At 40.4% G+C, this 13,601-nt stretch overlaps 1 protein-coding gene across 2 annotated transcripts in view; it reads left to right on the top strand.

The window, feature by feature from the left end:
* The window catches only part of NR5A2 (nuclear receptor subfamily 5, group A, member 2), a 96,702-nt gene that overhangs the window by 50,784 nt on the left and 32,317 nt on the right, over positions 1 to 13,601 (top strand). For both annotated transcript variants that reach the window (XM_009884794.1, XM_009884795.1), the window contains one exon: positions 4,935 to 5,054. In XM_009884794.1, the coding sequence (XP_009883096.1) occupies positions 4,935 to 5,054 (120 nt within the window). The remainder of the gene's footprint in view (positions 1 to 4,934; positions 5,055 to 13,601) is intronic.

The raw sequence follows: 13,601 nt of genomic DNA, 5'->3' as shown, positions 1-13,601 counted from the left end.
GGGGACAATCACTTCCCTAGTCCTGCTCACCACACTTTTCCTGATACAGGTCAGGATGCTGTTGGCCACCTTGGCCACCTGGGCACACTGCTGGCTCATATTCAGGTGGCTGTCAACCAACCCCCCCAGGTCCTTTTCTGCCGGGCGGCTTTCCAGCCACTCTTCCCCAAGCCTGTAGCGCTGCATGGGGTTGTTGTGATCCAAGTGCAGGACCCAGCACTTGGCTTTGTCGAATCTCATACCACTGGCCGTGGCCCATCAATCCATCCTGTCCAGATCCCTCTGTAGAGCCTTTCCACCCTCAAGCAGATCAACACTGCCTCCCAACTTGGTGTCGTCTGCAAACTCACTGAGGGTACACTCGATCCCCTCGTCCAGGTTGTTGATAAAGATATTAAACAGAACCGGCCCTGATAGTGAGCCCTGGGGATCACCACTTGTGACTGGCCGCTATGGATGACTCCAAATTCTGACATGCTTCCTTGTCTTCACTGTAAGCATAAGTAAACAGGATTTTGGTATAGGAAACAAGATTTACCTATTGCCATTTATTAATGCTGTCATAAAGCTAACCCTTGTTCCACCTTTGTGTCCCTAGTGTTTGAGAGTAGACAATGCACATGCCCACTTCCACCTCTGGTACTTCTCCTGCCTGTGCTGGCAACAACTGCCATCCTCTGCTTCCCTAACACAAAGTACTTGCTTCTTCTCTGCCCCAGCAGTGTTACTTCCTGTCACACAAACCCTTTGAGTCTGCATCTCATCCAACCTCATCATCCTCACCTTCAAGGTTTTACTTGACATCCAGCTTCCCTCATGTCTTCTCTCGCTGCACTGCCTCCCCATTCCCCTCCTTTAAAGCCTCCTCCTAAGCACTCCCTTTGCTTCCCTTGTCACGTAGCAGCAAGTGTGATGGTTTACTCCTTTCATACTCGTAACATTATTACTTTTTCCTGCCACCCGGCATACTGGAAATGATCTCCTATTTCTTTTGAGCCGCACACCCTCCCTTAGTGTCCTCCACATCTTACCTTAAAAGCCATTTCTACAGCAACATTTTCCAGTTACGCTATCCCTGCTGGTGTGTCTTCATCTGAACACCACCGGCCAGAGAGGACCTAAACTTAACCGTTTGGGCACAGTATTTGCTCACACTTTTGCTCGAGGCGAGATAGCTGTCAAACGGGTATCTCATTTGACAACTTGCTTAGGTAAGACCTGGGTTACTATATCCTTGTGTCAATGTTCTGTCACGGCAGGGAACAGCTGCAAATTTGGGAAGTGTTCTTGCAACAGCTGGTTGTTAGCAATATGATGTTCATTTTTTCTTTATAAGCATTCTTGGTAGTTGAGACAAAAGGTACTTTTTCTTGTTGTTAAGACATTGGTAATACTCTTAAAGATTCCCACAAACTGAAAAACCTCAAAGTTTAGCCAATAGTACAAGTTTACAAGCTTGTTTCTAATGCAATTTATACCTTGATTGAAAATTGTGTTGATTTTAGGGAAGTCCCAGACTGGAGCTGAATTATCTTGGTGACAAAATCTTATCTTTTCTCCTGCTTACCCTGTTAATGGCAGACTAGCATGCTTTGGCTTTGGAGTCAGAAGACTGAAGTCCACAAGGTGCTTTTCCTGCAGAGGACCTTCCTCTTCAGAACTCAGTCTCCACTCCAGCCACAAAACTTAAACCTCTTTGCCTTCATAATCGGTCTAAGGCACATACTTGTTTTGGTGAAAGGCTGATTATTATTTTTTTCAGTTTTGCCAGATAATATCTTTCTGCAACTCATTTATTGACGTGCTACGGAAACACAAAGGTGTTTGTGTTCTGACTGAAGTTACACACATCATAAAGTTTACCAGCTCATTCTAACTTAAGAAGTGGTGTGTTACCTTTTTTGTTCAATATGATCTATGTTGTTTTCTATTTTACGTTTCATGTGCATTACCAGAGATAAGTATGCGTTTTTCCTCATCTACATACCTTTCAGAAGTAGGCTGGAATTGATCGTTTGCCCTACGTTTTATTAATCCATGCCCCTCCTTAAAGTCAGCTCTGTTTCTTCCTGCTGCAAATTGGGAAGCGTTCTGCTGCCTGCCAGCTTTCTTAAAATGGCAAAAGCAGCTGAATCTAATAGTCTTCTGAAGGCAATACTGTGTTTCGGATGTGTATTCTACTTTTTATGCTATCCATTTTAAAGGCTTTCACTGGTTAAATTACAGTGAATACGGAGGAGCAGATTTTGTGAACCATTAGCAGATGTTCGCTGTTGCTAGTTTTATGGGTCTTGTAGAACAGCAGGAAGAGACTATGTGCAAAACAATTTTTTTTTTGTGATTTTGCCATCTCACACTGTTCTCACAGCACTGGCTCGGTAATGATATGATAAAACTTGGGAGGTAAGCTTTGATTGCAGACTAGCTGCTCTTGGGGCCTTCAGAAAGCTAGACCTGTAAAGTGTAGTTTGTTTTCGAAAGCCTGTGGCTGAAACAGATGGGTTAGCTGGAAATATGTCATTTATAATATAATCAAATGCTTGACCTCTTATTCAGGTATTAGTTATTATGAATGTTTAAACTGTCTCACAGTTTGTTTCGTTCAGATGTAGGCTGTGATAGCTTTGTGTGAAATGCTAATTTTTGAATTAAATTATCATGTTAGCATGATTTATTTGATTTTTGTAACATCTTGTTGTACAGAGGAGAAAATGGTCACAAAACAGTTTTGCATAAAAAGCAAGCAGACTAGAACATGTAAAGTTCAAACATATTTTCTTCAAACAATGCCTGATTTTAAACCTGGCCAGAGTTTTGGTAGGGAGAGTGTCAATGTTGTAATTTACTGTTCTCTCTTGAGGTAACAAGTCACTTGGTTGAAATGGTTTTGTAGTCAAATACATGTTGTGGGCAGAGGAAGAGATCTTTAACATGGAATCAGCCTTGCTCTGGGATCCGAACAGAAATGAATTCTCATGGGCACAGACAGCACAGGGACGGAGCAAGGCTGAGTTTGCGACAGCACTAGCTTTACTTTGCCTTAGTAATATATCCATCTGCAGAGTCCACACCTCTTTCTTTGCTGCATCTCTATTGCCAATGGATATGTAGTTTATAGGAGTTATGTGAGCATACATGGATTAACAGTGACTGTAGGCAGAAAAGCAACTGTGATAAAAGATTATTCTTAATACTGGAAAGCCAAAGCATGCAAAATATTTGAAATATCAGAACTGAGAGTGTTTGCATAATTCAGCCCTGTTGTGTCTATGTATAAAAATCTGTTATAACACAAATGTAGATTGAAGATAAAATTAGAATAGGACAGACTATCTTAATACAAGCATTAACTAATTCTGCAGTGCTTGATTTTGCATCCTTAAGATATTATTTTGGCACAGATACCTGGATATAATTTTCCGTGTTTTTTTGTTGCTTGGTTTTGGGGTTTTTTTAGGAGAAAAGGGGGTGGGTGGGGGTGGGAGGGGTGGGGTGTAAAAATAAAATAAAGAAAAAACCAAAAAAACAACAACTCAAAACCCCATGAAAATTATATTATCCTCTAGGTAAGGCATTAGTGGAGGGAATGAGTTGTGCAGTTTCCCAGCACAAATACCTGCTGCAGTCATGGAGGGTCCTAATTCAGGCTGCGCGGGAGAACATCTGCTGCTCACAGGTTCTTCTTCCCTTCTCTACCCACTGCCTTTGTGCTAATCTGCGCCCTTTTTCTCCTGATTTCATTCCTTTGCATCATCGAGCAAGAGGGAATAATTTGAGGCAGATACCTAAGGGGGAGAAACTGGAACAAGAAGAGTTGGGAGAAGACTGTGACTGGGGAGAAGGGAAGTTAAGATGAATGAAGGAGGCAAAAAGAGACTTTGATGTTAAAGTCTGAGCTGTATGGGAAGTGACTGGAAAGAGGGAGACAATACTAGCTAACTTTCAGAGGTGACACTACAAAAATCTATTAGTAACAAGCATTATTTCCTTCTTTACAACACAACCAGAAAACAAGCTTGAAAGAATAAAGTTCAAAAATTCATTAAGTTGTAGCTGATAAAATTTGAAAGCATCTATTGAATTTTCTAATTCAGCTCATGCAAGATTGCTCCTTATAATGTGGTTTCATGTACATTATGAAATCTAGCTCTGAATTGCTTGAAACTTGAACACCTGAAAAACAATTTTAATAGTCCCATGTCTCAGAAATTCTGGGCATTTCTCCACTTTAAATATTCTCTTTGCTAATTTCTTTTTTTACTTCTCCTAATTTATAGCATTTTTAATCTGTTCCTTCTATTACCAAATGCAGTCAGTGATATGTCTCACTGCTCACTACTGCCTTGTGCACAGCCCTTTCTTGCCCTATCAGTGATGCCCAAAACTGCTCAGCTTCTGTTTACGACAAAGTTTTCTTCTTTTTTCATAGTACCACAACTATTCTTAGAGGGAGTCTTTACCTCGCTCTTCGCTTTTTCCTTTGCAAGGGACCTATCTCTGACTTGGGCTTGTTGCAGCAATAATGCTCTTGAATCTGCAGACTCCTTACTATTTCCAGAAGCTGAGGTTTAAGGATGGAGAGTATAGGAAAGTTCATATTAGCATTATTTCTGTTATTCTTGTTTTGGGTAAGAGTGATATCCCATTTCCATAAGCATTGCGTAACTATACTATTATTACTACTTTGCATAATAATGCCATAGTTCTGCTTTCCTAGCATGTAATCAGTAGTAAATATTCTATACCTTTTACAGATAAGGGTTTTAGCAGTGTCTTATTTATTCAGCTGTGAATAGCCATTTTGTGGATAAGTAATTTTTGATAGCATTTCTGTTCTCATGACATTAACCAGATGCTTGAAGGAGGACTGACTCCGTAGAGTAATGTGAGACTTAATCCCAGAGTGATGCCACCAATGTTTGTTTGCTTTACAGGTTGATGACCAAATGAAGTTGCTTCAGAACTGCTGGAGTGAACTCTTAATTCTAGATCACATTTACCGGCAAGTGGTACATGGGAAAGAAGGCTCCATCCTTCTGGTTACTGGGCAACAAGTGAGTATGTGGGCTCAGAGAAGTATTGATGGCTTTTTAATAATCGTTTTCAATATAGCAGGAGTTTAACTAGGTCAGAAGCACTCCTCTGTTCTCAGAGATTCCCCACAAACAATGTAGATAAAATGACTTGTGCACTCTGTTCCTAGTCTGCTGATTACATTTAAACCTATAAAAGCAGATATAATCATAAGCACTTTGCTTTTCAAATATACTTGTATACTTCAGTGATTGAAAAATAGCAGATGAGAAGTGTTTCTCGAGAAGTTGTGTTTCCTTGGGGCTAAAATGGTTTCTGACAGCAACAACACCACTCCCAAACCTGATGCTTTAGGTCTAAGCAATTATAGCTTATTTTCCCTTCAGAATTGTGCTTTACTCTAAAGAATCACTGGCTGGGTCAGAAACCTAGAGAACCTGTAGCTACAACCTCAGGAATACCTTGCTTTTAGAGAAGTAAGCACATGTGTGAGAAACCGGGCAGCTGAGACATCTAATCCCAGGAAAATTATTCAGTCCATCGGCTATAAATGCAGGTATTGTCTCAGGAGCTGTCCCAGAGTATGCACCCTGCAGTTTCTGCACAGCTTTCCAAGGGTTAATTTTCTTCAGGTGTCAGATGCATAGCTCTCCCAAAATGCAAGAGCAATAATGTGGCAAATATTAGGAAAACTGTGAGAAAACCCAAAGGAAACAGAAAGTTTTTGTCTCCCTCATACTTTCCAAAGCACAAAGAACTTGACAGTCAAATAAGAACCTTACTCCTAAAATTCTTATTCTGGTTTTAGCAGAAAAAAAAAATAGTCTCACAGTATCAAAGAGAAGCAAAGTGTGTCTGTACTTTACGTTCCTGATTCAAAGTGAAAACAATGGCCCATTGGTATTTAAGTAGCTGCAAACTAAACTGCCTCAATTTATACACAAATGGAAAAATAGCTCCTTTTTCTGAGATACATCGTTTGTGTGTGCAGGTTGTGGAATCTGCTTATAGCTTTAGTTATAATTTTAAAATCATAGCCATTTCTTTACACTAAGAATGAGTGCTTGTAAGAATCAGAAGGAGAAATAACTGTTTGCAGTTATGATTAAAAGGTGTACAGTAGAAGGGAGAAAAGATCAATTTGTTCAAGATAAGAAGTGGGAAAATCCAAATTCTAGCTATTGAACTGACTCCTCCACCTCTGTGGAAAGTCAGTAACCTATCTGAGTTAAAGATGTACTCCCTAATTATGTGAGCTAAAATTTGTTGCATTACTCTTGATTTATATTGGTGCTATTGAGAAAATGACTGATCCTCTTTGCATATCATCACCTGCAAAATACGGACAATTGTACCAGCAATTACTTTCTTTACCACACAGGGTGCTTGCTTATTCCTTTGTTTATAAAGCTATAAGTTTATCGACAGTTTTCTGTTCCTGAAAGAACTGCTAAATTAGTGTCTCATTTGCTATGTGATTAGCTAGTTTATAAAGGTACTGACTACCTACATCCCACTGAAATCATTAGAGACATCTAAATACCCTTAAATTCTAGCCATTGTCCCCATTTTTCCACAGCAGTAATTCTTACCTCATTAGCCACTTTTATCTTTTCTTGCAAAAAACCCCAGCTGTACATGATCTCAAGGCAAAGCAGAGCATTTCATCACTGTTGGACAACAGGATGCTTATTAAATGTACTGCTTGCAAATCATCAGCTGATTTTGGAAGTTGTGTATTTCCAGGCAGAATTGTAGTCTCCAACTAAATTAGAACCTGGCTAAATTGGACTGATTGCATCCATTTTGCCCCAGGTTTGTCAAATAAGTTTACTACATCCTCCTTTCAACACAGTTTTGCTTTCCTATGCCAAAGTTTGTAATTTTGAAGTTGGTGCAAGCACCTTCAGAGTCTCCCATCATCTTCTGTACAGCCCTCTTCACGCTTAGGCTGCTTGGAGAGCAAGGAGCCATGTTACCAGAACAGCAAACAAGATCACTACAGTCAGTCCGTTTCCTTATGCATAGACTCCTTCCCATTTCACTCTCGCTAACGACTGGAGAATATACTCCCATGTACGCACCACAGATTCTCTGTGAGAAATAGGGAGACACCAGACCTGAAGTAAATATGCAGTCTCTGGCTGCTATTTTTGAAACTGGAAGGAGCCTGAAATCCACACATAATGCCACTATATTGTCCTGATTCCATTCAGCTCTGGTCACTGTCACCATAGATTAAAAGCCAGCTTGCAGAGTGGGCACAGCTGCATCAACTGCGACTGCTCTCGCTGGGCTGTGCGTGGCATGCACGCGCATGGGAAGACCACTGGTAGCTGAGGTATTGCAGAAATGCCACTCCTATGCCAGTATGCGATGTGTATGCAATTTCTCATTCAAAAGCATTTACTTTAAAACATCACCTATTTAAGTGATTCTCATGAGTGCAAATCATTCATTGAAGAACCTCTTTTATTTGGATGGACGAAGCTGGGTTAACTAAGCAGAAGGTTTAAAATATCTAGAATTGCCAGAGCCACAAATCTCAAAATCACAGAATAATCCAGGCTGGAAGGGATTTTAAGGAGTCTCTAGTCCAATCCCCTGCTCAAACCACGTTTCTCAGGGCTTTGCCCAGTTGGGCTTTGAAAACCCCCAAGGATGGACACGGCACAACCTCCCTGTGCAGCCAGTGCCACTGCCTGCCCATCTTCACGGGGGAAAAGTTTTGTCTTGGTTCTGGTATAAATCTCTTTTTTTTTCAACTTATACCCGATGCTGGTCACTCTCCTCCTCCTTGAGCCCTGCTGCAAAGCATTGAGCATGGGAGACCTTGTCAGTAAAGGCTGAGCCAAAGGCAGCACTGACTACCTCAGCCCGGTCTGGGTTTGCTGCCAGTAAATCACCAGCCGAATCCAGCAGCCAGTCCCACATTTCCCTTGTTCGTCCCCTAACTAGCAATTTGCAAGTCTCTTAACTCGTCGCTTGTGAGTCTCAACTCTAGCTGAACACCAGCTTTTTTAACAGCATCCCTGCATGCCTGGACAGTGCTTCTAAATTACTTATTCGGAGCCGTTCCTGGCATCAGCTGCTGTATACTGCCTTTTTGCATTGTAGCTCAGTTGTGAGTTAACTGTTTAGCCAAGCTGATCCAAAACAACTGCTTCTTCCCCTAAGTGTCAAGATGGACCATCTTGGCAGCACAAACTCAGTCTGTCGTCATTCTAAGACACAACACCAGTTCAAATATATTTATGAAAGGACAATTATGACTCTGTCTCCTCTGTATTAACTGTAAAATAATTCTGGAAAGCCACGCTTCTAAACCCAGACATTATGAGTTTTTGCTATTGCACTGAATGCTGCATACTTTCTGGTTGCTGCCTTGATCCTTTCAGTTCCTTCAGTAGAGAAAGGGAAAGAACCATGCCACCATCTCATAAAAATTAATTGGTTAAGGTGTGGAAAGCACTCTGACACTTCTGATGAAAAGTGCTGTAGATGTTTTTTATTTACTGCTACCAGCAAAGCACTGTGAGCAAAATTACAGTCAATCATCTGGCTTTCAAAGATATTAACTTTAAACTGAGGACCTGAGCTAGATAGCCTGCTTTATTACCTGAGACATCATGATTATTGTCACAAGTTAGCAAATTTAAGACCTCAGAAGCCTCACTCCTTGCTTTCCTTAATATATCCCTCCATAAAAGCTACTCATAAACACAGTCCTTTTTACAATCACAGTCAAGGGGGAAGCTGTAAGGGGGGAACTTATCACCACTTAATTAGAACATACCTGCTTTCTCCACTTAGGCTGCACAGACCCTGTTCCTCAGACACAAAAGTCAAACTTCACCCAGCTCCCCAGGGCCACACCACTGTCAGTTCTATACTAGGTATCTAAAATGGGCTAGTAGTTAGAAGAGCACCTGATAATTTTCAAACGCATTGGCTCAAAACCCATCACCTTAGGGCATTCCTATCACATTTCCATACATCTGCATTTCCCTCAAGCCATTGGCTTATGAGTTTTACCCAGTGTCAATCCATCGTTCCCACTTTGATGGGGAAAAAGTGCAGTCAGCAACAAAGTAGTAAGCATTGGCCCTTGCACAAAAAAAAAGACTGTTTTATTTTATTTTGTTATTTATTTGGTTGGAGTTTCATAAATGAAGCTCTTTTGTGTGCGTGTGTTTCAAGAAAGCACTTTTTTCAGATCATTACAATTCCTCAGCAGTTCCTCAGAAACAAGTTCCTCCCTATGCTGCACACTTCATTTTCTGCACTAAGTACTGCCCCTCAGCAGTAGCAATTACCATTTCAAAAGGAAATAAAATAGCACAAATGCATTTTACAACTCTCCAAATTTCATAATAGAAAACAGCTAAGGAGTGATTTGCAATGTGGTGGTTAATTGTAAATCATTGCCAATATGCTCTCCACACACTGAGTTTTGTAGGCTTGCCATATAGCATGTAATTTTGACAGACCATTTTTAATTATAGAACTTTAATTCCTCCAACTTGAGCACTTTCCTTTTGTATCTTCTACATCAGCAATACACTGCCAGCTTCCAAGATCCAGCACCCACAGGGTAGATACTAAAGCTCTGGGTAGAATATTTCATGTTCGTACGTTTTCATGCAGCAGTCAACACACAGCACATGAATTATAGCATCGACTGCCCAGACACAAGCTGCTCATTTTGTTCATACCTACGCTCTACTCATTGTTGCCAAATCTTCCCTTTGCTGAGTTTGGTCAAAGCCTGTCAGATTATAAAGGCCATCCAAAAAAAAGCCTAAATCTCAGCTTTTTTATTTTGAGATTGTTGAAACTACGGATTTAAAGTCATCACACAAATACATCTTTCCACCTGGATTTGTATTCTAAAGCATAGCACCAAAGAACATGAGACATAACCAAGATCTTGAGAGTGTTGTGTTTTGAAACAAATCAAAATTTAGCTTCAATTTAGATCAGAATTTTGTGGCATGAACCTCTCCCTAGATGAGATACTCTGTAAGTCTCTCAGCTGTACCTTATTGAAAGGTGGTGATGTGTTGCTTGGGGAATATTCTGTGGCAAGGTAATCTCTCTTAGATTTACCCACTTGCAAAGAAGGCTTCTACTATCCCAAGGCAGCTGTATTTGCTGAAGCTTTTGGAGAATCTGTCTAGTGAACAGACTTGCAAGTTCAAGGAAAGATCACCTTGCCACTGAAAAGGTTCTCAAGAGGCAGCTGAACTTTCAGACTGTGGGCTACAGATGACTGTATCACAAAGAAAGATCACCCCGAGTACAAGAGTGTTAGAGGAAGCAGTGTCGCTGAAGGACAAGAGAAAGGAGCTGGCAAAAAAAAAAGGAGTCCTTACGTAGGCAAACAAACACTGGATTTGTTTCAAGGTGGATATAAACGAGGTCAAGCAATCATTATTTTGCTGTTCAGCATAGTATTTGTTCTCTTGTATGCAGGCTTGCACAGTTCCTCACTAGTGATTTCTGTCTAAAGGAAAATAAAACGAGGTTGTGCTAGTTGTTAAAAATCCTTCATGCCTTATGAAGATATTATGCTAGCTGCTTTTAGGGTATGAACTAGATGTTCTCAGTTGAACTAGGTAAAACACATCAAAATTGAGTTATGATCATGAAAGTGCCAAAATCAGGTTTGTCCATATATTCATTAAACATTTTGAGCCTTCCAAGTAGCTATGGACACACCTGTGAACAAACTGATCCCAATTTACATTTGCTTTGCTGCGTTGCCATGAAACCACCGTAGCACTGTGACTTTAAGTCTAAAATTCCAGTTCCAGTAAAAAGTCACAGAGAGGGCACCCAAAATGAATCCTTGCACTCCAGAACTGTTCCATTTCCCACATGCTAACTCTGTTGTTCATAGGAAACACATTTCTTTTGTGTTCTGTACACATTGCTCCCATGCAGAGAACAAAAGCTATTTGCCTGGAATCTGGCAGCATTTCTTCAAAGCTGCTAGTCCTCCATACAAGTCCCATAGTAGCGAACTGATTTCTCCATATAAATTCCTGTAAAGTCCCATATTTGATATTAAGCTTGCCCAACATGAGAGATAAGTTGTTCAGAGAAGAAAGCGCCACATCAGTTTGTCCCAACTGCCCACTGGAATAGTGATACTGATGGGATTCAAAGCGAGCACATCCAGTCTTCCATTGATGGTAAAGGATTAAAAATAGTAGAGTAGAAATTTGTGCAAAATAAGAGGGTAATAAGGGGAAATGAACTTACATGGTTAAAAGCTCCTGAAGAAACAGTCTGAGTTAGCACAGCCCTTGTGATGTTACCTAAACATTCACAAAAAATTTCCAGTGATGGTCTGTCTTCCAGTGAAGTTTATGGACATTCAAATTCAGCAGTGATTCCATATCATCACATCTCTATATAAAAAACACAAAGCGCATTGCAACACTTCAGTAAAGAAATGGATTCTATTGTACTCTAGGTTAGCTATGTTCTGCACAGTACTTTAATGTCTTCATACTAATAATTTGAAGAACCCAATAGTCACCATTACTGGAGGGGAAAATTTAATGGTACTGATTAAAATAGCTATCTGCATGAAACTTAACAATACTTTTATTATTATGTGTTTTATAGCATAAATATATCTACTATAAATGAATCTATATATGATCAACCACAGGGCATAGAATTTTTCCAGTCTTGATGTACTAGTTTTTCTGAAACTAAGTTAGGCAAAGTAAATGCAGTACTTTGGAGTGTTACCATTTGCATATTATAGCTAATTAGCAAGCACAATAACATCATCCTAGGGGAAAGGTCCACTGGCAACTTAATTCATTATCTTCTATTATTGTGTATCATGTTAAAATGACAAGCATCTTAAGCTGTATAAGTCATCATAATTTTAATTAATATATCCAAACCTGATATAAGCATATCTGCTGTTTTTGTCCATGCTGAGTCCTCCTCAACTTTTGTACGTAGGTGCCTCTTCAAAGTGTTTTTACATGTTCATTTGCTTAGAAACATAACACAAATACTGGTCTAAATGTTTTTAATGAAAGTATTAATTATATGAAAAACTCAAAATGAGTTTAATAACCACCATAGTTGCCACTGAAATATATGTTTCGGGAAACAGTGGAAGAGTAATTATGGCTGTGATAGTAAATTAGCTTGCTTGCTATATACTGAGCTGAATGCATTCTTCCGAGAGACAGTCTCACCCACCCACATAGCCATACGCTAGAGCCAACCCACAGGCTCTCAGCAGGGTCAGGACTTCAAAACCCAGCGCAGACCACTGCAGGCCACTCGTCAGACTTTTGGTGCAGTTCGTGACCGAGGAGGGAGCAGCGGGGGGAGCAGCCCCCCATCAGCAGCAGCCAGCTCTGCTGCCCAGGGTTGCACGGGGCAGAGCAGGGAGGAGCGGGACAGTCCCTTTGCTGCACCTCGGCACCCACTGCCCCCTTTGCCTTCATGCCCCAAACACACAGTGATCTGATTCACTAAATCAAATATGAAATCAATCTTTCAGTAACTTGAACTACCTTAGTCTGCTAGACCATTTATTTGTTACACAGGTACTGTATATGGCCAGGGCAGGGGCTTTATTCGTTGGACAATTTCTGTTCTGGCTGGAAGGAATGGGATTCAGTGACAGTCGGTACCTGGTAACAGCCATCAATAAGTTAGATCACTCTAATCCTATATTTTGGAGACTGTTTCAAGTTTGCTGAAGCATTGAAAAGGGATGGTACAGTTCCACACAACATTTCCGCGCGCCATATGACTCCACTGTCATATCCTAGAAATCAAACACAGTTTAATTTTAGAAGAAGGTAGGAACCTAACACGGTTAAATGCCAGGCTTTGTTTTGTGGGCATAAAGAGGAGTTGATACCAGAGGCCACCACCCGACTCCACCAGAAAGTTTCCATCTGAGCCCAGTGAAACCAGGGAATTGGCTTCAAGAATCATTCATTACCATGATAAATCATTTGCAAAACAAAAAAAGCACAAATGCTCCCTGCATTTCTGGCCTTCAGCCTCAGCATTGATTTAGCCCAGGGTATAGTTTCATGTTGTAAAAAAGGTTTGTCTTTTGTTCTGCCTCAAACAATATCTCACTGTGTTAAATGAGACCTTCATGTGAGAAAAAAACTGCAGAATTAGTCACTTCCATCTCTCTTACCTCTCTGTTTATCAGTCAAGAAATATTGTTTTAAAGTAGAATGTTCATAAATATTCAGCACTGGCCTAACTTGCTTTCACTGACTTTAAAGGGATTTGGACTTTTAAGTCACTCTCAACTGTGTCAAGAAAAGGCTTTAGAAAAAATATGCAGTATTGCCATGTCTTTCTGCAGTCCCATTTGAGTTATGACCCTCTTAATAATACTATCAGCTTTTTTGTTTCTTTTCCTTGAGAAATGCTGAGGAGCCACGTATGACAAGAATGCTGCCTGTCCAAGGGACTTATGCACATTTTTCTACTTGGGATTCCTTCCTCTCCAAACCAAGCTAAAGGTCTCCTTCTTTATGCCCAATACTCATGATCGGAAG

This window comes from Charadrius vociferus, unplaced genomic scaffold, assembly GCF_000708025.1.
Source record: "Charadrius vociferus isolate BGI_N301 unplaced genomic scaffold, ASM70802v2 scaffold163, whole genome shotgun sequence".
Classification (NCBI taxonomy): domain Eukaryota; kingdom Metazoa; phylum Chordata; class Aves; order Charadriiformes; family Charadriidae; genus Charadrius; species Charadrius vociferus.
Note: the sequence above shows the minus strand (reverse complement) of the source record. Positions and strands in the feature narration are given on the sequence as shown.